General features: G+C 38.5%; 1 protein-coding gene across 8 annotated transcripts in view; it reads left to right on the top strand.

Annotated features, from left to right (window-relative positions):
• PIEZO2 (piezo type mechanosensitive ion channel component 2) overlaps window positions 1–22,845 on the top strand; it is a 503,501-nt gene that overhangs the window by 426,908 nt on the left and 53,748 nt on the right. For 5 of the 8 annotated variants that reach the window (XM_077492436.1, XM_077492435.1, XM_077492439.1 and 2 more), the window contains 5 exons: window positions 1,290–1,388; window positions 13,360–13,468; window positions 15,692–15,757; window positions 18,527–18,693; window positions 19,712–19,905. In XM_077492436.1, coding sequence (XP_077348562.1) covers window positions 1,290–1,388; window positions 13,360–13,468; window positions 15,692–15,757; window positions 18,527–18,693; window positions 19,712–19,905 — 635 coding nt within the window. The remainder of the gene's footprint in view (window positions 1–1,289; window positions 1,389–13,359; window positions 13,469–15,691; window positions 15,758–18,526; window positions 18,694–19,711; window positions 19,906–22,845) is intronic. The other 3 variants (XM_077492438.1, XM_077492441.1, XM_077492440.1) reach the window with 1 other exon arrangement.

The raw sequence follows: 22,845 nt of genomic DNA on the forward strand, positions 1-22,845 counted from the left end.
AAGCATTGTGCACGATTAGCACATTTTTTTCGCTGTAAGGGAACGCTTGTATAATTTTGTACATAGAGTATCTGGTTCTGTTTTTATATGTTTACTGCTGAAATGAACACTCGATTCATTCAGTTTCAATGCTGCTTGCACATAGCATTGACAAAACCCTTCATTGTGAGAAAGGTGTTTTTGGTGTAGGCCTGTCTTCACTTTTACTGGGAGAAATTCTGAAAAATTAAAGTTTTAAATCAAACTTTATTTTTCAGTAAAGCAGGAAAGAAGAAAGTGAAGAGGCGAATTTTGGCATTGCTTTAATTTGCGTAATCTGTGATACATTTTATTAAGTTGATCTGTTAATGTCAGTTTTTTCTTTCTTCAGGGTAATCATTTATATGGCAATTGTCTAAAAAGGAAGTTGAAATAATATTAGGATATAACACCTAAATGGGTTTTCTAGCACTATATGCTAAAAGGCGATGGCTTGTTCAACCTTTCTTGAATTGTTAATAAATATATTGTGCCTGTTGAGCCTTTTAGTTTGTTTTTCAAATTCATAAGCATAAGTTCTTATGTATATTCCCTAAACTTTATGAAAAATATACTCTGTTACTTTATATTTATATGCTTCTTTGCAGAAACAAATAGCAGAATATGCTTAAACTGCCCTGAAATGGGTGGCAAAAATTTAAAACTTTACATATATGCTTTTAGCTAGTAACCATGGAAGGAAGAAAAGCAATTATAGTAATATATTTACTAAAGGCATTCAGAGATCTTGTCCTAGCCAATAAATTAATTTAGTTACTAAGTTAACTGCAGCCTGAAAACCCTTTTAAAGTGACCATATCAATAAATAGTATGAACTTGTCATCACTCAGATGATGATCTTGGTGCTGCTTGCTTTCAAGGCTAGTATGCAGCAGAATAGGGGAAATTAGTGTTAGAGTTTAGATTTGGGTTAGGTTTGGTTGTTGCTATATTTAGAGATATAAAGATAGAGTAGATCTCTGAGCAAGTAAAAGAATTAACATTTCAGTAACTGCTCATTAAATAAATACAGCACAGGTATTATATATTTTGTTTAACAGGCACTCCCATGCATGATTTTTTACCAACTTTAACACAAATAACCTCTGCTCTAATTCAAACACACACATCATATATATAGTCAATAATGTGTGCTCACAACTAATGTTAAGCTTGCTGTCAATGTGCTTTTCTATGTGGTTTAAGATTTAGTCATTATCATTAATGTTCACTGTTTTCTACTAATTCCTATTGCTTTGTCCTTCTTTTAGAGAGCTATTGGAAAATTTGCTTCAGCCATTTTAGCCTTGCCAAAGTCTGTCATTAAACTGCCTAAAACAATTCTTCAATATTTAATCAGAGCTGCAAAGGTATACACCAGGAATTTCAATAGTATGTACAAACTGTGCTGTAGGAGTAGAGTGTTAGTATCTATACCCTCTCAAATGCCTCATTTGTACTTTCTCCATATGCATTTACTGGGCATGTATATAAACAAAATTTGGAATGCACACAATTGACCACAATTTGATAATGACACGATTTATTTAGTCCTCTGCCATTTTATTTTTCAAAACACTTGCCTTTATTCAATGTTTATTGTTACTGGGGAAATGCAAATGTAAGCATTGCTCTCTTTCCATGATTTCATATCTATTGTTGATTAATCGTAACATCGTGCATGCATCCTCAAGGGTAGATAGTTTTTTTTCTACATTCTTCTCAGAAAGCTGGTAAGAAAAATATAAAATTAGGCAGTCACCCAATTTTTTTTAAACAACAAGCTACTATACTGTATAGTTAAGATGCAGGAGTACATTACTTAGATGTAAGAATGCTTACAGCTACTGTGATACATAACTGGTGCAAACCACCAGGGAAAGTCTGGTGATAGGTGTTGTTAAACATCCTCTAACACTTGGCGCACATAACTTTCCCAGTGTGTGCACCAGTGAATAGTATTTTAAAACAACCTTGTAAAATGTCTTTGTTTTGGTATAAAGAATTGCATTCCTCATATATTGAGGGTTCATAAGAATTATGTAAATGAAAGGAATGCTATCCATGTTGAGTGGATGGCTTTTACCAATTTGCAAAGACAAAGTTGACAACATTTTTGCCAAGGTTTTCTACTTTTCTGCTCAATGCTGTGTTATTCTAATGGTGCTTGGAAAATGCCAAACCCAAAAGTTAATCAACGCATAACAAAAATGAGCACCAAGTCCTATTTGTCCAGTGTAAAAAATAGTGGCCAGTCCTGGATGGCTAGTTCATGCTATATTACAAATTTTTGATACCCAGTGAAGTAGTATACTTTTAGTCACTAATGTCAAATAGAAGATTAATCCCCAAGGCACTTGTAAGGGCTTATGTCAATGGGCAAAGGCACTGTTAGATACATTCTTACATCAGCCTGAGACATTTCTAAGATCATTACATTTTTCGAATATACGAACGCAAGGTTGTCTGTTGGATTTCAAATTATGCAACTGATGAATCCTGATATCCTTGATTTGTAAATGGCATGTTTTCTTGCATATTTGACAGATCTAGATTCAGGGTAAATCATGCATTTGTGAAATTGCATATTCTGTGGATTTGACCATCAGGTATAAGCCCTGTATTGGCCTTTATTCATGTGGGTATCTGACAGATAGAAATGTTATAAGTCAGGATTGCACCAGACTTTTCTATGGTGGTTATTAAATTGGATGGGGGATGGATGGAATCAACAATTTTGCACCAATACTCTGAGTGTCTGATGTAGTGAAATGCAAACTGGGGTAACAATCGTCAAGTAAAAGTTGGCCCAACTTACTATACTGTAAAGTAAAGCGTTAACCACGGGTTCGTGTTATTAGCCATTTCAGAGTTAGCATTGACTGAAAAGAGGCCAGCCACTGTTCTGCAAACTCTCACCTTCACATTAACAGGTTGATCTCCAAAGTATTTATGCTCCAGAAACTTATATATATAACAAATTGTCTTAGGTCTGTTGTATTTACTTGTGTTTTAGGTCTGTTAAAATACTGTGCAGCTGATTTGAATTAGTGGTGTTCAAAAAAGAATTGATTTCCTAAAACTGGAGAGTGCAAAATCTGACATAGTTCTACATAGAAACCAACCTGCTTCTAACTTTTTTGTCAAAGGTTAAAGTGATTATATACCCACTTTTTTTATTTTTACCTACTGGTAAGCCTATAATAAGGCATACCTGTAGGTAAAATGAATATCTTCTAAACCTATACGGTTCAGGAGATATTCACTTTGCATGCAGCCACTAATGTCAGCGGCGCATGTGCTGTCAATGTCTGGCTGAAGACTTCCACTCACAGCGTCGGAGCCACGAACCCGGAAGACACGCCAAGGGCAAAATGTCAGCTTCCTCAGCGTGGACCGGCCTGCAATACGGGGACCTGGTTCTAAGGTAAGTATTTCATAATGAGCTAGTATGCTGTGCATACTAGCTCGTTATGCCTTTGCCTTACAAGGTTTTTTTTAACTTTTTTTTTTCTGAGGGTATACAACCACTTCAATTGAACAAGCTGAAGTTAGAAGCTGATTGGCTACCATGCACAGCTGCACCAGATTTTGCATTCTCCAGTTTTGGTAAATCAACCCCACTGTGATTTAAAATTTAGCATTTCCAAAAATGCTTTTGAAACATTGCTTAGTCAAGTTTGGTGCCTATTCGCCTGAAGACTGTCATGAGTAGGGACAACCATTTCCTTATCTTTAATGGGAAAATAATTTACAAACCTGGTACCTGAAAGTCGTGCTTCTTGTCCTTATATAAAATCTGTTTGAAAGTATAATCTCCAGCTTCTCTGAGACCTGGTTTGGTTATATCCTTTTGTGTGTGCATTTTGGGAGTTGCATGTACTAATGCATGATGACAATATTTCTCTAATTTGCTTTTTGTGGTGTCTTGCATGTTGCCATTTTTATGCAATGCCAATTAACAGCATTTTCATTTGTTAGCACAAATGATAATCTGTCTTTGATCTGTCTATGATAATCCTTTATCCTTTATGAAATGTATTATTTTGTCTGTAAAAAACATTTAGGGAATTGTATTACGATACAAGTTATTTAGTTATAATTCAGCATCAAACATTTTTATAAACATAGATCATAGAAATGCTTACAAGTACATCCAGATACTCATTAAGTCAATTAATGTACAATGTATATTTCAGTATAAAATTAAGTTTGCTGGAAGAAAATAAAGGGGCATTATATCAACACTTGCAAAGAGTTTATGATTGGTACAAGTAAATAGAATTTTTAAGGATGCTCTGCTTTTATTGAATAAGTAAACATTCTTTTTCAGAACCATGTATAGTTGCATGGGCTGTCTCCAACCCACACTTTCTACTTACTTCTAGAATTTCAATCCAAAAACCTCTGTAATGTCCATAACAAACATTTAAAATCTGGTGCAACTCTTCATAGAAACCAAGCAGCTTCCAGGTTTTATTGCCAAAGCTTAATTTAACAATCTGAAGTTAGAAGCTGATTAGATACTTAAACTGGTGCACACAGAATCTGGTGATTCAGCTTCCAACTTCAGCTTGCTCAATCAACCACTTCAGCCCCGTGGGGATTTACCCCCTTAATGACCAGGCCAGTTTTTGCAATACGGCACTGTGTCACTTTAACTGACAATTGTGCGGTTGTGCCACCTTGTACCCAAACAAAATTGATGTCCTTTTTTTCACACAAATAGAGTTTTCTTTTGGTGGTATTTGATCACCTCTGCGGTTTTTATTTTTTGCGCTATGAACAAAAAAGACCGACAATTAAAAAAAACACTTGGCGCACGCGTATTAGCATTAGAGGAACGGAGATTGCCAGTTGGTGCACGGAAATGAGCACTTGCTCTAGTGGTTTCCTGACATTGCCCCCTCCTTAGGGGCAGCCTCCGGATGCCCATCTGAGCCATCTTTTCTGGATCGGAGCATTGAAAGGCTTGTATAAGTCTTTGGGCATGGAGATTTGTCTCAGGCTCCCAGGAATTTTCCTCTGGACTAAAACCTCTCCACTTGAATAGGTATTGATTCTGTCCTTGCCTTTTCCTGCAATCTACAATGGTCTTGCTCTCAAACTCTTCCTCTCCATCCACCATTATAGCTTCGGGGGGTCCCACTTCAGGACCCGGAATGTAGGGAGGCATGAAACACAGAGTGAATCCTAAATGACCAGGAAGTTCAAGTTCATAAGCCACTGGGTTGATCTTTTTCTTGATTGGAAAAGGTCCCAAGTATCTAGGTCCCAGTTTCCTGGACGGACATGCAAATCTTAGATTCACTGTAGAAAGCCACACATGGTCACCAACCTTCAAATCCAGTTCCCCCTCCTCTTGTCGAAGAATCTTTTGTTATCTTCTTGTGCCATGGAAATGGTCTCTCTCAGTACCTGATTATTGGTAGCCAAGAAATTTAGTCTATCCTGGACCGCTGGCAAAGGAGAGTCCGGAATCAGTGTTGGTAAAAAAGAGGGGTGAAACCCATAATTGTAGAAGAAGGGTGATTGGTTAGTGGCTGCATGGGCAGAGTTATTAAATGCGAATTCTGCCAAGGGTAGCAGTGAGGCCCAATCTTCCTGTGTAAATGAGGAGAAACAACGCAAGTACTGTTCCAGTGTCTGGTTAGTATGCTCTGTCTGCCCATTGGTCTGAGGGTGGTAGGCCGAAGAAAAACTGAGTTTGATGCCCAGGGCTTCACACAGTGCTTTCCAAAATTTCTAAGTTAACTGCACTCCACGATCTGAGACAATGTCTCTAGGAATTCCGTGCAGTCTAAAAATTTCTTTGATGAAAACTTTAGCAGTTCCATTGCTGATGGGTTCCGTTTCATGGGGATAAAATGTGCCATCTTGGAGAGGCAATAAACCACCACAAAGATGGATGAAAATCCTTCAGAAGGGGGAAGCTCCACAATAAAATCCATTGTGATTTTATCCCAGGGTCTCTCAGGAATGGGCAGTGGTCTTAGTAATCCGCATGCTTTGTTTTTACTATTCTTGTTCCTGAGGCAGGTTAGGCAAGAACTGACATATTTCCTGCAATCCCTTGCTAGATTGGGCCACCAGTAATGTATTTGGACCAGGTCCATGGTCTTGTATTCCCCGAAATGGCCAGCCAAAGGGTAGTCGTAGCACATTTGCAAGATGGTGGTGCACAAATTCTGTAGTATAAAAACATTATTATCCTGCCAGTAGAGCCAATTGTTTTCCTGAAGGTTTGTGTCCGGGGGCAAAGAATCTCCCCTGGATGCTTGACGGATCTGCGATATTAAATCGGATTGAGTTAATAGAAAATTTCCAGCCTGTAGGATGGTTTCCAGTTGGGGTGGAACTTCGACTTCTGTGAACATGTGGGTTTTACATTCTTGGACCCGGGCCTGTAGGTGATATGAAAACTGAAGCGTGAAAAAAAAGATGTTTGGCGGTTCAAAGGTATTCTAAATTTTTGTGATCCGTGAAGATCAGTATTGGGTGTGCTGCTCCCTCCAAGAGATACCACCATTCCACCAAGGCTAATTTGAGCGCCAAAAGCTCTCAGTCCCTCACATCATAGTTCCTCTCTGACAGCCCTAATTTTTTTTTGAAAAGAAAGCCACAGGGTGCAGTAAAGACTTGGGTCCTTGCAGCTGGGACAGGATGGCCCCCACAGCACTTTCTGATGCATCCACCTCCAGGATATAGGGTAGGGCAGGATTAGGATGCTTCAGTAAATAGTCCCTTTAATTTGTCAAATGCAACCTGAGCTGCCTCAGTCCATTGAAAATGGTTCTGTTACTTGGTGAGTTGGGTGATGGGTGTGATGATACCAGAGATGTTTTTAATAAGTTTCCTGTAAAAAATTATCAATTGGAGGTGGCCAGGACATTATAGCTGAGAAATTTTGAGGATCCATTGCCATACCTCCAGTTGAGATTACCAGTCCCAGAAAGTGAATGGTCTGCTCACATTTTTCGGCTTTAGCATAGAGTCCGTTTTGTCTTAATCGGAGGAGGACTTGTTTCACATGGCCACGATGTAATTCTAGAGAAACCGAGACAGGTCTAGGAAGGCTCTGAAGATGTGGTTGCTGGTGCATTAAATAGGCCTAAGGGCATAACGAGATATTCGAAGTGGCCAAAGCGAGTCCGGAAGGTTGTTTTACACCCGTCCCCTTTTCTGATTCTGTTCAGGTTGTAGGCACTTCGTAAATCCAGTTTGGTAAATATTTTTGCAGAGCGGAGTCTCTGGAACAGCTCTGGAATTAAAGGAAGGAAGTAACAATTTTTGACGGTAATCCGGTTCAAATCCCTGTAATCTACACATGAGTGAGTGATCTTTCTTCTCAACAAAGAATATTCCTACACTGGCCAGGGAGGAGGAGTGTCGGATGAACCCCTTCCTGAGGTTCTCGTTGACATAATCCTTCAAGACCAGAATTTCAGGCTCTGAAAGGGAGAAAATCCTTCCAAATGGAATTTCTGCCCCTGGTAAAAGTTCAATCGGGCAATCATAAGTCCGGTGAGGGGGAAGAGTGCCCGCCTTCTGTTTATCAAAAACATCCAGGAAATCATGGTATACGGATGAAACGAGATCTTGGGATTCGGACACAGGTTTTAGACAGTCAATATCTGGGGCCGCATGGTGGAGGGTCTGGAGGCAATTGTGGAGACAGTAGGAAGATTGGAAGATTACCTTTCCGGTAGACCAATTAATCTGAGGATTATGGGCTGGCAACCATGGCATCCCCAAAATGATTGGGAAAAGTGGGGAGGAGATAAAGTCCAGACATAACAGTTCTTGGGGGTTTGGTAAAATGTCAGCGGGCAGAGGTTGAGTCTCGTGGGTGATGGGCCCAGATTTGATGTTTGACCCATCAGCTAATCGTATGGACAGTCTCTATTGTTTGGGTCGCAGAGGAAAATTGTGTTGCAGGATGAAGGCATGATCGATAAAACAGCTACAGGTGCCTGAATCAATTATTGCATGGACGTGGAGTGCCCCTTCTGGAAGCTGCAGGGAGACAGGAACAGCAATGTGAGCAGACCTTGATAGAGTCAATGCACAAGGATCATGAGGAGAAGAGTCAAACTTACGAGTCTTGTTGGGGCACATGTTTGCGCAGTGACTGGCTCCTCCGCAATAAAGACAGAGATTATTTAGGCGGCGGCACTGCTTTTCCTCCAGTGTCACTGGTGAATGAAGAAGGCCTATCTGCATTGGCTCTGGAGCCTCAGTAATAGCAGTGGTTAGTGGGGAAGCAGGAATAGATGGGTTGCTAGGTACCCTGGGTAGCATCCATATGGGTCGTTACTGGCTGGTCCTCTCAGATCTTGGCTCTCTTAGCCGGCAATCGATCTGAATAGACAGTTGGATCAAATCTTCCAAAGAATTGGGAATCCCAACACGGGCCATTTCATCCTTAAGTGCCTCTAAGAGTCCTAGGCGGAACTGATAGTGGAGAGCTGCGTCGTTCCATTGTGCTTCAGAACTCCACCATTTAAAGTCTGTCACATAGTCCTCCACGGGCCTACGACCCTGCTGGAGGGCTTGGAGGCTGGCCTTGGCTGTGGTGGTCTGCTGGGGGTCATCATAAAGTTTAGCCAGCTCATTCAAAAAGGAGTCCATAGTGTTCAGCAAAGGGCTGGCTTGTTCCAACAGGTGGTGAGCCCAGTTTTGGGGTTCTCCCTGAAGCAGTGAGATGATGAACCCCACCTTGGTGCTTTCCAAGAAGAAGGTGCGGGGTTGCAGCAGGAAATACAACTGGCAGGCATTCCTAAAGGCATGGAACTTGCGGCGGTCCCCTGTAAACCTCTCAGGAGTGGGAACCAGTGGCTCTAGGGGTGGCACCACTACTGTGGGTGGGGATGCTGAAGCAGGTGGTGCGGGGGCTGTGGCTGTCAGGTGCATTGAGGTGCTTAGGGAGAGAGATTCCACTCTTTGTTCGAGCCTGCTAGTAGCCATCTTGCAGGCCCTGGACTGCCTGGGTTAGGTTTGCAATCTGTTGGCACATTGCTTCCATAGCTGAGGCCCCCCTTTCAGACTCCATGTGGCTGGATTGTACTGTCACGTACCTTACAGCGGAGCACGAACTGACAAAGGTGGCCTCTTGCACGGTCCTGGTCCTAGCACCCCTGGAGGTTGAGACAGGAATTACTAGGGCAACGGAAGGGTGCAGATTCCTGCAGACTGGTGACTGAAGATCATGAACACCGGACCCTTCATTAAGGCAATGTGATACTGGTCCCTGGACTTGTTCAGGAGAAGCCTTTAGCAGAATCACTTGCAGGGTCAGGAACAGGCAGAAGTTGGCAGCAGACTGGCAGCAAGGTACACAATCAGAAGGCAGATTCGTAGTTGGGGACAGGCAGAGGTTGACAACAGACTGGCAGTGGGGTACAAGATCAGGAGACAGAGCCATGGTCAGAAGTCCAAGCTGGGGGACAGTGCAAGGAACAGAGGCAGACAAGGATGTAGGGATAATCCGAGAGAATGGTCAAAGGAAGCTGGGTGATCAGGATCAATCAAGCAAGACAGCAAACAGGAAAACAGGGACGAGCTGAAGACAATCCAGCACTGATACTGGGTACGCTGCTCATATAAATAGGGCGTTTACAATGACAGATCCCCATTCTGGCTCTCTGTGGTGGCCAGTGGACATTGCCGCAGTATAACTATGGTGGCTGGTCGGCAAGTGGTTAAGCTTTGACATTAAAATATAGAAGCTGATTGGTTACTATGCACAGCTGCACCAGATTCTGGGTTCACCAGTTTTAGTAAATCTACCCCATTTTGAGTAGAATTGGCTGGACATTCCTATTAGACCTACATACACAGAAATTAATCATCATTAACACTAAGACAGTAACTACATTTTTTAACTTCTAGGAAGCAGTTTGCGAGATAAATATAAAGGCTGCCATTGATGATCTTTTTTGAAAATGTTAGTTGCCAGGCCAAGATATTTTCTAAATCGCTGGTCTGGAACAAATAATACACACCAGCTGGTCTGACATAATTCTGAATTAATGTTTCTGAAATTTTTGTACCCCTCAGTAAAGATAGAGGACCAGCATGAGGGCAATGCAGTATTTTCAGAAATAGGACTGCACTAACAACAAACTGACAGAGATTTCAATCCTCCCACACTGCAATAAACAGAGCTTTTTTAATATTCCTGCATTATTATTCCCAATGTAGAAAGACCATAGGCTCAGCAAGAGCATTATGCATCTAGCATTTTCAGAAGAGTATTGGAAATAGAAATAGATGTATTGTTCATTGCAGGTTCCCCTATAAGCATGAGGAAAGGGAGATTTATTTAATAAAACATTTGGCAATTTAAATTGTGGTTTGCAGAACCCCAGTGTCACCAGAATGCACCTTCTCAATGCACATGTGTATATACAAAATGATATTCGTAAGCTGCATAAATAAAGATTAACTGTTAGTTATTCATTAATTACTGTGTACTTTATTGTACTTTAACCACTTAAGGAACGGGCCTATTTTTCAGACTCTGTGTTTACAAGTTAAAAACAAGTTCTTTTCTAGAAAATTACTTATAACCCCCAAACATTATACATTTTTTTCTAACACCCTAGAAAATAAAATGGTGGTCATTGCAATACTTTTTGTCACACTGTATTTGTGCAGCGATCTTACAAGCCCACTTTATTTTGAAAAAAATCACTTTTTTGAAAGTCAACAACAGTAAAGTTAGCCCAATTTTTTTTTTATACTGTGAAAGATAATGTTACGCCAAGTAAATTGACACACAACATGTCACACTTTAAATTGCATGTTTTGAGTTACAGAGGAGGTCTAGGGCTAGAATTATTGCTCTCGCTCTAATGATCGTGGCGATACCTCACATGTGTGGTTTGACCACCATTTTCATATGCGGGCACTACTCATGTATGCGTTTGCTTCTGCGCGCAAGCTCGTCGGGACGGGGCACTTTAAAAAATATGTTTTTTTCTTATTTATTTTATTTTATTTCTTTTTACACTGTTTTTTTTAAAAAAAAAGAACTTGGGTCACTTTTATTGCTATTACAAAAAACATGACAGGTCCTCTTAAATATGAGATCTGGGGTCAAAAAGTCCTCAGATTTCATATTTGGACTTAAATGCAATAAAAAAAAAAAGTGTCATTTGAAAAAATGACATAAAAAAAATGTGCCTTTAAGATGTATGGGCGGAAGTGACATTTTGACGGTCCCCAACCCACATTCATACACTAGGGCCATTTTTGGACAGAAGCCAATTAACCTACCAGCATGTCTTTGGAGTGTGGGAGGAAACCGGAGTACCCGGAGGAAGCCCACGCAGGCACAGGGAGAACATGCAAACTCCAGGCAGGTAGTGTCGTGGTTGGGATTTGAACCAGCAACCCTTTTTACTACTAGGTGAGTGCTAACCTCTACACCACCCAATCTTAGCCTCACTCATCTCCATACCCAGCCACGGATAGGACCCGATCTCCCCCACCACTGCCGACGGCTCCGGTAGGCGGTGGAGGGCACAGGAGAGCGGCGGGAGTGGGGGGGACCTCTCTCCCGCCGTCGATAATGGTTGTCTTGCGGCTGCTGCCGTTACTGAGATATCCCCCTTCAAAAAAGGGATGTACATCGTCGTGCAGCGGTCGGTAAGTGGTTAAAATATAAAAATCTGTTTTAAAAGAAGCAACTGTGTAACATCTAGCCATGTTACTTAGTTTCCTGCCATCATTTTTCTAGTGCAGGTTGTAGCAGTATTTTTGGCTTGTTCTAAGTTTTTCAAAATCCTGTTATTCAGGCACAAATACAAACATAAAGACAAAATATGTTACTGCACCACGTACACGAAAATTATTTTAAGGAAATAAATCTTTTGACAAGCAAGGTGCTTTGGGCAGATCGTGTCTAAGGAATAAATGTAGGGTAGAAAGGAAATGTTCCTTCTAGTATTAATAGTGAAATGCTTTTTGTAGGTGGTAACTTATTTTTATTTACTTTTTATGGTATGTTAGTGCTTGCCAAGTCTAATGTATCTTTTTAAAGTGAATCTTTTAAAAAACAAAAATTTGTATAAGGAAATTATGATGGAAGCAGCCATTTAGCAACTTGGTGACTACATATTGGTAATTGATTAGTAACTAAAGGTGTAAAGTTTACATAACAAAGTGAATGTTCATTTAGCTTACTAAATAAATTGAAGCTGCCTTTAACTGTGAATATCCAAACAGATAAAGGGTATTGTTCTTGATTGGGTGAATATTGCTTTTACTTTATTCACAAAGATAAGTGAACATTGACTTTGCTAAATTAAAATCTTCTGTTCTAAATCAGTCCAGAAAGTTCAGTTAGGGAATAGATGTGTTGCTTCTTGACAGATACTTTATCTACACCTTAGATTAAAGTATAACTAAACTCAAGAACAAAAATCAAGCATTTCCAACCTACTGGTCCTTAGATGTGATGGCTGCATTGGTTTTCATCTTTTCAGGAAAATTTTTAGCAAAAAATACGTGTTGATCTTGCCATGATGTCTTGTCTTTGTCTCTTCCTGTGAAATGAGCTAAAAGGAAAAACAATGTTATATTTCTTGTGCAAACTACCTATCTAAAAACCATAATGTAATTATTCTCATTACCCCCATGTAACGGAGATGAACAAAGAAAACTTGTTTGAAGTTCACCCTGGGTTGCAACCCTGACTCCCTGGGTAACTACTCAGGGACAGGAAGTGTGTTGTTCTAAGGAATACCAGGTGAAAATAAAGGGGGAAAGCCTGAAAAAAATTTAGTCAGTACATCAAAGCAACTAGTAAGCTGAAATATAATACATTTTTGTTTTTGAGTTTAGGCTATTACTGACCTAAAGGTTTAATTTGTAACTGTTGGTTCAGTTCTCTAAACTTGAAGATACAGTGCAGATATTGTTGGTAGAGTTCATATTTTATTGGCAACACTCCCAAATGGGTTGATTTGATAAAGGAGTAAATTATGTAAAAATGAACGTTCACTTGTCTTAGTGTATGTTATGTGTGTTAACTCTGAATGCCCAGTTGTGCGGTAGAAAATAAATAGGATACGTACACATTATTTGATAATTGACGTGCTTGAGTTTCACTTAATTCTCTAAGCATCCACTTGCAAAGTAAAAAATACTGTACTCCTTTAGTAAATCAACTCCATAGTGTCAATATTTACAGACCAAAGCATTCTTCCTATATCTTGATTGGTTATCTTACCCAGATATCGACCGACCAGTTTCCATATTAGAACATATATATATATCACTATCCATTTCCTATGTAACATTGATATTTCATTAAAACAGTTGTGTTTGTTTTAGTTTCTTTATCAAGCCTGGATTACAGATCCTAAAACAGCCCTGAGACAAAGGCGTATGGAAAGCAAAGAAGAAAAACAGAGGGAAATGAGACGCAAGACAACAGCAGAAGGTACAGCTCACCATATCACAACATCAATATGCAATCAATAGGCTTTTTTAGACACATCAGTTACAAAGCAACCTCATTTTTATTAGAGCACACACACACGTATATTAAAGTTTTCATTTAACGTGCAATTAATCACACCCAGTCAAAGGGTTGTTTAGTTGAATCTAATGTGCTTTTTTGGAGCATTTTCTGAATGCAGTTAGCCTGTGTGCAGGATCATAGGTTTGGCCTCCTCCTCTAAGAAAATAACTGAAGCTTTTTTTACACTGGCCTATGTGATGCTGCATCCAGAGCCATAAATCTCAAGGATTTGTATGCAGCACAACTCCATTGAGTACATATATACTGCATGCTTAGTACCATCCAGCATGTATGTGGCCACATCTAGTGACCCTGTGTCCAGCCTTCGACTTACATATGACTCATACTAACAAATAGAGGGAGACAACAGGAAGTGAAAGGAAGTCTACCCCAAGGAAGGGAAATTTACTCTTGTAAGAGTTATCATGGGAAAAAGATGTCTCCACTGAAGCTTTATTACCAATCCTTGTTTCCACAACCACACAAAATTGCAGATCTGATTTGAGCTGTAAGCAAAAGTGATGGATGTAGCTTCAGCTCAGATGACAGTGCTGTGCTGAGGAGCATTTCCTGGATCAAATGCCTAATGTACACAGTAGGTCCCCTCCCCCTTGGGGCCCATGTGCACTACACACACTGCCAACACTAGGAAAAACCAGTGGTGCTTATTACCTGTAGAAAGGCATTTAAATGCGATGTATAGTGTATTTTCAGTAAACACGTTTTGAGTTCGTGCACTATTTACAAAAAAGGGGACTTTCACCGTTTTACAACTTTGCTTTACCATATTTTTACTACTGTATTACATTTGTAGATTAGCCACTAGAGACAGCAAATACTAAAATACTCTTCTTAAAATTGTTAAAATATCAGTCACATAATCAGGGCATGCAGTTCTAGCAGCTGGTTGTCCCCTACAATTGCACTGAAAGTAGAAGCATTAAAGAGACACCATAACCCTGTCCATGTATGGCAAGGTGACAACGTCTCTGCAAATGGCATCCTCTATACCCTTCTTACCAGTGATCCCCCACCATTTCTTTCTCCTTATCCGCCAGCACTAAAATTAGTAGTGTTGGCAACCCACTTATACTTCACTCTTCTGGTCTTGTGACAGTGCTTGAGCCTACCAATTGGCTGCTAGACAAGAATAGTCTTATAGCGGGGAAGGTCTCATGCTTCTCCATACCTTGAAGTGCCAGGTATTGTGGACAGCTACGGAGGAGGAAAGTGTGCTTGTGAGGTGAGTATAAAGGCCCTGTACACATGGGCCATCGGCCTGTTCAATAAAAACCAGCCGATATTCGGCCCGTGTGTTCAGTTGACTTCTGTCCAACGAGCATGCTGGAAAACCGGCAGCCAACCCACTCCCGATCAGCACTCTCAGCCAATGACTGAGAGTGCTGACAGGAGTGTTCTGGCGGGGAGGCTGTCCCCCTGTCAGAACACAACAGCTTAGCGGGGGAGATTGCTGTACTAACATTGCATCGTTAGTACAGCAGCTCTGACTGGAGATGACAGTTTTTTTTCATTCAACCAGCTGTATTGAACATATAAAAACTAATCAGAATAAAGGAAAGGGATGGTCGGCACTCAGGATGACATCCAATATAGTATTTCTTTATTAAATGCGTGTACAAAGCTGTAAAACAGCCTACGCATTTCGGACATTAGTTATTTGTCATGTGGGAAGGTTGCAGCGCCTATACAGCTGTTTTCCATAAAAAAAAATGAATTGTGTGTAGCAGGCTTTAGGGGGTTGGGGAGCCCTTTGGAGAGATAATGGGCAAAGTGATGGTGTCACTTTAAAGCACACGCTATTTGTAGCACTTCAAGGCAAAAAGCAGAATTTACAAATAAAGTTACCCCATTAAAATATATCATTACAAATTATACATACAAATATTTTATTTTTAAATTAATACAGACTGCAAATATTATTTACATCTAGCTCTCTTTTATATTCGTAAATATAACATTTCAATTTATAAGGAATATTAATAAAATAGTATAAGATTTTATTAGTATAGTATAACATAACTATAAATAATCATAACGTGTATTTATAAATTATACTTTCACTTATACAAAATAACTATATATAAAAAATGTAAAAAAATATTATTATGTGGTATCTTTCAGGTCACATTATTATAGAATGTGAAGATAGAGAAGAAGAACGTGGCAAAAAAAAGTCAGATGGTCCAGGTAGGTCAACGAGGGTAGTAACTATATTACCAAGTTATGTATGGTGCTGACAGAATATTTTTTGTGCAAATGTATAATGATTATATGATTTTATTTAATAATTTAAAAGTTATTATTATCCCAATATTACCTATATATTACTATATAATAAAACATAACAAATTTCTGCCTGCTGAACCCTTGCTGTTAATTCTGGTTCTAACCTCATTGATGCCTTAAGATACACTCATACGGACCAAGACCAAAATGTCAGAGTAGTGTTGCAGATCAGAGGTATTTTACTGCTCATTTCCCCCTACTTCCCCTTCATTCAGAGAATGCTTTTCACCCTCTGTATGAATACAAAGCGTTCTCTGATTCTACAAGGTAGAGAGTGTGATGTCACTGTCCCTGTTCTCCAAGTCTTCCAATCCTGAGAACGCTCTGCATTCATTCAGAGGATGCAAAGCATTCTCTGAATGGTGCCTGTGCCGAGTAGTCAACCTCCTTTATTCACAATGTATCAGGTTGGCCACTCAGCACCAGCAGAAGCAAGGTGGAGTAGCAGTGTCTACTTTAGTGGTTTCCAGCTTTCAGGGGCATAGGCCAGGTAAGGTATATACATAGTCACATTGGCCTAAGCTGGCCCAATGTAACTGTAAAAATATACTATGCCTGCAATTCTTATTTAAGAAACTAATGAAAATATAATAAGAGTTAATACTGTGACATCTTCTTAGTACCCATCTCAACACTCTAAACACGTACATGATCTATGGTTTAGCCCCAGTTCATATTGCCTTTCTGTGTTATATCATACAGCCTCCAAGCAAAGATTTACCGTAATAAAAACTACTTCCAAAGTCACTTAAATATATCTAAGATTTATAATGCCCCAAAGGTAAAGATCTTTAAGTTAGTTCTTAACTAATATAATGTGACTTTTTTCTTCTGCTACTGCCTATTAATCATAAGCAATACTTGCTGTTCATTGCTATATATAGTTATGCTTAAAGGCTACTATATTTTACACATAGGCGTTTGTGCATCTTAATGTTAAAAGTTTGGCAGAAATCCTAGGTAGCTTTCCAAGAGTTTGGTTAGTACAAAGGTCATTACCCTAGAACTTATAGGAAAAATACTTAAAATCAGTGTGTTTAGTAATACCACAAAAGCCACATGTTAGAATGTAGCAGCCGGTTACTGGATAAACAATCACACACAAAGACAGCTTTAAGGATTTGAATTAAAGTCAGTTTAAGACAATTTCAAAGAAAATTTTGTGTTAAATGTGGTTCTACATGGACTGATTTAGGCCATTAGATAAACTAGGTTAATATACCTTCATGAAAGCTGTGTAAAGGGGCCTTTCTAATTTCCAAAAAATTATGAACCTATTTTTTTTTGACTCCTCGGGGTAAAAAAAAATTATTAGCTTTCCCAAATTCTAATCCTAATTAACAAACTCTTATATTGGTCTTTTTTCTTATATGGATTAAATAAGTCCATTTAGATTTACTGATGTTCATTGATAAAACACATATTTAATGATAATAAAACACCAGCTATCAGCTGTTATGCTTGTTAAACTATCAGAATGAGTTGAGAACTTTACAGCCTATAGAAGCCAAAGTAAACAGCCAAATACAAAGTCAAAGTACATGTATGGGAACTACCGTGTTTCCCCGAAAATAAGACTGGGTCTTTAATATTAATTTTGGCTACAAAAAACACACTAGGGCCTATTTTCAGGAGATGTCTCCTTGTGTAACTTGATTGTGGAAAATACCTTATTTACAGTGCCACTGGGTGCTCACGTGACCCGCCGGGGATCTTTTTCCCTGCTCCGAATACTGTAGAGGTTGGGCCACCGAGATTCAGCCGGGAGGAGAGGAGAAGATCTCCAGTGTGTCACGTGATCACTCAGCGGCACTGTAAATAAGGTATTTTCCACAATAAAGTTACTAAAGGAGATACACTGCACATTATATAATCTTTTTACAAAACAGATTACATGTTTTACAAGCACTTTAGGGCTTATTTTTGGGATAGGGCTTATATTGCAGCCATCCCCAAAAATCACGCTAGGTCTTATTATCGGGGTAAGGCTTATTTTGGGGGAAACAGGGTATATTGCCATTCTGTTCAGACATCTTTGTTATTCACAAACCCCTACCACATAGGATCACCTGTCATAAATGTACTAGTCAAGTTTTCCAGTTTCCTATGTCACTTGGACAAAATGGACAATGAATTGAGGTATCCACTGAACAGAGGGTTGAAACAGGAAGCAGCGAAGCTAAACTTGTAATGGTGAAACTGGCTATGCAGTATGTCAGAGGTGAATCAGTTGACTAAGCAGGTGAAAGAGCTACAGTAATTATGTATTTGCAGTACTTACAGACATGATACATAAGTGAAAAATGACAACCTGACATGTAACTAAATGGCAGGTCATATATCTCCTTCCTCTGATATATAAACATTACTGAAAATAGTCATTACATTTACTGAACTGCTGTAAATTTTCAAGACCCCAGTGAACAGAGAAGTTGGTACAGGTCTCTTCTGACATACTAGCATGAAAGAAAGGAAGATAAGAGTTTAAAAGAAGGTAAATTAAAGGTGAAAATTCTTTTGGTATAATTATACTTCACAGACTGTAATTATAACTTAACTTTGGCTTTTAAGATGAGTGCAAAGTAGGGCTTTTGTGATTACAACATTCTTAACGTATTTTTTAGGTATTATTCTTAATCTTTTCAAATCATGCTTTATCTTGACTTACAGATAACATCATTAAAAGGATATTCAACATTTTGAAGTTTACGTGGGTCCTTTTCCTTGCCTCACTTGATAGCTTTACTGCCTGGCTCAATTCAATTTCACGAGGGCACATTGATATCTCAACAGTACTAAGGATAGAACGCTGTATGCTGACAAGGGAGATTAAAAAGGTAATCAGCAATCAGTTAATTACTAAATTAGTAGAGGCTGTTCACTTAGTAACACAAGGGCAAATTCACACAATAACGGAGGAGCTGACAAGCGCTTAACTGCTCCTAACTGCGCAATTCAGTGAATCAAATACAGCTCCTTTTTTTTTTTTTTTGTTTAAACTTTTTTTTTAGTGTACAAAAGTACACTGAGCGTGCAATGATGGGCACAGTGTGGCTGCAATGGTGGGCAAAGTGTGGCTGCAATGGTGGGCACAGTGAGGCTGCAATGATGGACACAGTGAGACTGCAATGATGGGCAGGGGGGGCTGCAATGTTGGGGCACAGGTGAGGCTGCATTGATGGGCACAAGTGAGGCTGAAATGGTGGGCACAGGTGAGCCTGCATTGATGAGCACAGGTGAGGCTGTGCTGAGGGGCACTGATAAAGTTGTTGTTAATATTTATTTTTGTAGCTTAATTCTGCATAAAACATTTAAGTGTAATTTCATGAGTTAATTTATGAGGGTGTGTTTAGGGCCAGAATTAGGGTGTGGGGCAACTGGTGCTGAGTAACTCTTGAGGCCTGGCTAGTAGCTCAGGACTAGAAATTTTGAGCCCTGCACTAGTCCGTTAAAAAGTAATTTGACTTGTATAAGTAGTTTGTTTGCTTTGAATACTCAATTACATTAGAAGGAAAAATATATAGTTTTGACTGAATTGAACAGAGCTTCAGGTTATTTACTAAGTACAGTGAACATTGTTTTTGTTAAGTCAAAACTCTTTACTCTTTTGGTACATCAACCCTAATTAATTTGGTACATTGGTACATCAACCGTAATTAACTATTACAGCACCAAAAGTAAAAAAATATATATATATATATATATATATATATATATATATATATATATATATATATATATACATATATACTGTGTGTGTGTGTGTGTGTGTGTGTATCATACATAACGGTTATTTTATTTGCAAAAACATTTTTTTACCAATTCATTGTGATAAATACATACATTACTTTTTAGGGTAATGTTCCTACTCGAGAAAGCATTCACATGTATTATCAAAACCACATCATGATGGCGCTTTCAAAGGAGTCAGGACTAGACAGAGATGATGATGAGCCTGATCCAACATCATCTCATGCAAGCAATGGCAAAATCTCCAGTAAAAGAATGGATAGTGCAGATTCTGCTGCTTCTCATGACAGCTTGTCAAGGTAATTTTCTAATGAAAAATACAGTCTAAAGTACAGTCTTTAATTTCAGAACTATCAGGATTACTATAGAACAATTATTAATTAAACGTATATACAATATATCAACGTTATGTATATAGACAGACACCTAAATCCTGTTCAGACTGTCCTCCCTCTTTTTTGCACATAAAGTATTGTGTCATTTGAAGCATAAGTCAAGAAGTACGGCTGGAAGCAAATGGCATTTAGGCTATACAATCTATGACCGAGCAGACTTAATTGAAGAGAGCCCCATAATTATTTACTGCCTTTTCACCATTATGTACTGAATTTGTTTTTTTGGGTTTACACAAACATCTAAGGGTAACCAGAGAAAGTAAAAGACTGAGAATGAGAATATACATGGTAAACACCATGCTTTAGTGCTGACTAATCTTATCTTGGTGCTGAAAGCTTTAACCCATGAGAAATGTATTGCAAATGCAGCCCCGTGCTTAGCCTTGAATAATCATGCAGCTGCAATGAGATATAAGATTTTATATCAAATGTATCAGTAAGTAATGAATGTCCAAATATCAGAAGTTCTGTAGCAGTCATAGATAGAAAACACCCAATGTGAAGGAAGTAAAGCATGTACAACTGACGAAAGCATTTACAGAGTTCTGAAACATTGGTAAGTCATATTAAGAGACATGGTTAAAAGATGTCCTAACATCTTTTCCACTTCTTTTCAATTAATGACATATCTAAACCACATCTTAACTGTATCTAAAGTAGATTCTTTGAACTGTAAATACAATCCTATGTTCGGAGAGTAGGGAAAGAGATTGACAATAGGGTTGACAGAGAAGGTCATTTTGAAGAGGTCTGTGCAGCTATCAGACACTTACTGAATTACAAAGATTAAGAACAAAGTGCAAGAAAAATCATAAATTCCTTTGATGTGTAAATGTGACTAAGAGGGGGAAAACAGAACACAAAAAGCATCATTAGGGTTTATATTGATCAGCATTGTTCTTCTGTGTTTGAAGTACATCTGGAATGCATGTCAAATGCAGGTCAGCAAAATCCTATTGTCTTTAATTGAGCCCTACACATGGCAGTTAGGCAGCTATGTTGGCCTCTTGCGCATTGCTCTGCATTTCTGTTCTGTTAAAGTGCATTTGAACTGCAGATAAAGCAGGTCAAGTACAGCGTTTTCATGTCAAATGTGTTTTCCATCCACATATACTACAGCATTTCACTAGAATGCTTATCAACACAAAAGCTTACAGTAATGTGAAATGGCAGCACATGAGAAAATGGAATAGTACAGGATATGGCACAATACAAAGCTTCAAATGGTTGCGCACCTTTTACAAATGTTTGGAAAGCACTGTTTCACAGGCCCTTTTTGCATTTAATGCTATAGTCTTCTACAAATAATAATAATATAAAGTGTGTCTGTGGAAAAAGGAATTTTATCATGCTTTTGATAATTATTTATAAAGGACAATTCTAAAGACACAATTTTACAGGCACATTTTCATGACCCGTGTCTGTGCTTTGACATCAGTGGCTTCTGGCAATTATAGGTGGGGGTTACAAAATGCTGACAGAGCTCAAGGGCTGTTGTGAAATATGTAAAAAATGAGTACACAAATTGTGCAATATACACATAGCAAGGAATTTATTCTATTCTATCATTTAGATCTAGGCATATTTTTGTGTAGAGGTGAACAAACTTCTGAAAAGTTTGATCAGCTGCAGTCTGAACTGGAAGTCCCATTGATATCAATGGGAATCCAATTATGTAAATTATACAGAATGGTTTAATAAGCTCACGGTAGCCCCTCCGGTTGTAGATGATGGGGTAAAAACCAACCTGGGAGCTGGTAGAAGATATAATGCATAAACAGCATTTGGAGCAGTCTTTGGTGTCTTTCTTTCAGATGTTTTTTGGGAATACAAACAAGGAAATTCATATTTTAGCTTGGGACATCTGAATTTATAAAATTCTTTCAGATTTCAAAGTCATCCAAATTTCAGGATCAACTCTAGTTTTTAAATGATGTAATACAATTCATATGTACTAGTATGGTATAACAAAAGATATATAAGCAACAGTGGTACTAAAAAGTGCTAGAAAGTTTAAGAATATCTCTACTTCGTACTTCGTACTTTATGTAAGTAAATTAGTTTTTACTTGGCAAATTCAGTTATAGAAGCAAAATACATCTCAGACATTGTCAAGAGTGCTCATTATGTGTAAGGAATAGCAGCTGTCATGCAATTCAAAACTGTTTGGAGGAGAATCAGACAGTTATTGCCTCCTTTCAACTAGGTCCAATAATTTCTGCTAGCAGGGCTTTAGGGAAATTCAATGTATTTTAAATATCACAAAGTTAAAAGACTGTAATATTTCAGGAACCCTTCGCATTTTTTTTTTCATTTTACGTATGTATACATTTCATTTATAGTTGCCTTTTTCGGTATAATATAAAGTAGCAAGAAACTGAAACCAATCAAAAAGAAGAAAAGTGTTTTAAAATTAGGATTGCTTTAAATGATTGTGAATAACTATTTAACATGTTTAACATTCTTTTTAATTTGAGAGTCTGGACAGAGCTTTTAAGCCCTTTATAGTTCAAAAACTCAGTTCCCTATTCTGAGAAATTCAATCTATAATTGCTTATAAGACCACTACTAAACGTTCACTATAAAATGAGCAAGCACGCCAAATGTATTTCATATTTTCTAGATCCAGAATTTCTAGGCCACATATGCATACTGCGTCATTTTTTTAATGCCAAATTAAATGTAGTAAAGAGAACAAATTAACCACACTCTAAAATAACAACCAAAATGTTGAAAAAACAAAATTCTTATTATCATCAATATTATACACATGAGGGCTATGGAGACATTGCGTACCATGTTCCCTTTAGTTTGCCCAGCAAAAGGTGAAATGTTTCTTCAATT

Source organism: Lithobates pipiens, unplaced genomic scaffold (genome assembly GCF_037356315.1).
Source record: "Lithobates pipiens isolate NorthernLeopardFrog02 unplaced genomic scaffold, aLitPip1_a1.2 Scaffold_19, whole genome shotgun sequence".
In the NCBI taxonomy this organism is placed as follows: domain Eukaryota; kingdom Metazoa; phylum Chordata; class Amphibia; order Anura; family Ranidae; genus Lithobates; species Lithobates pipiens.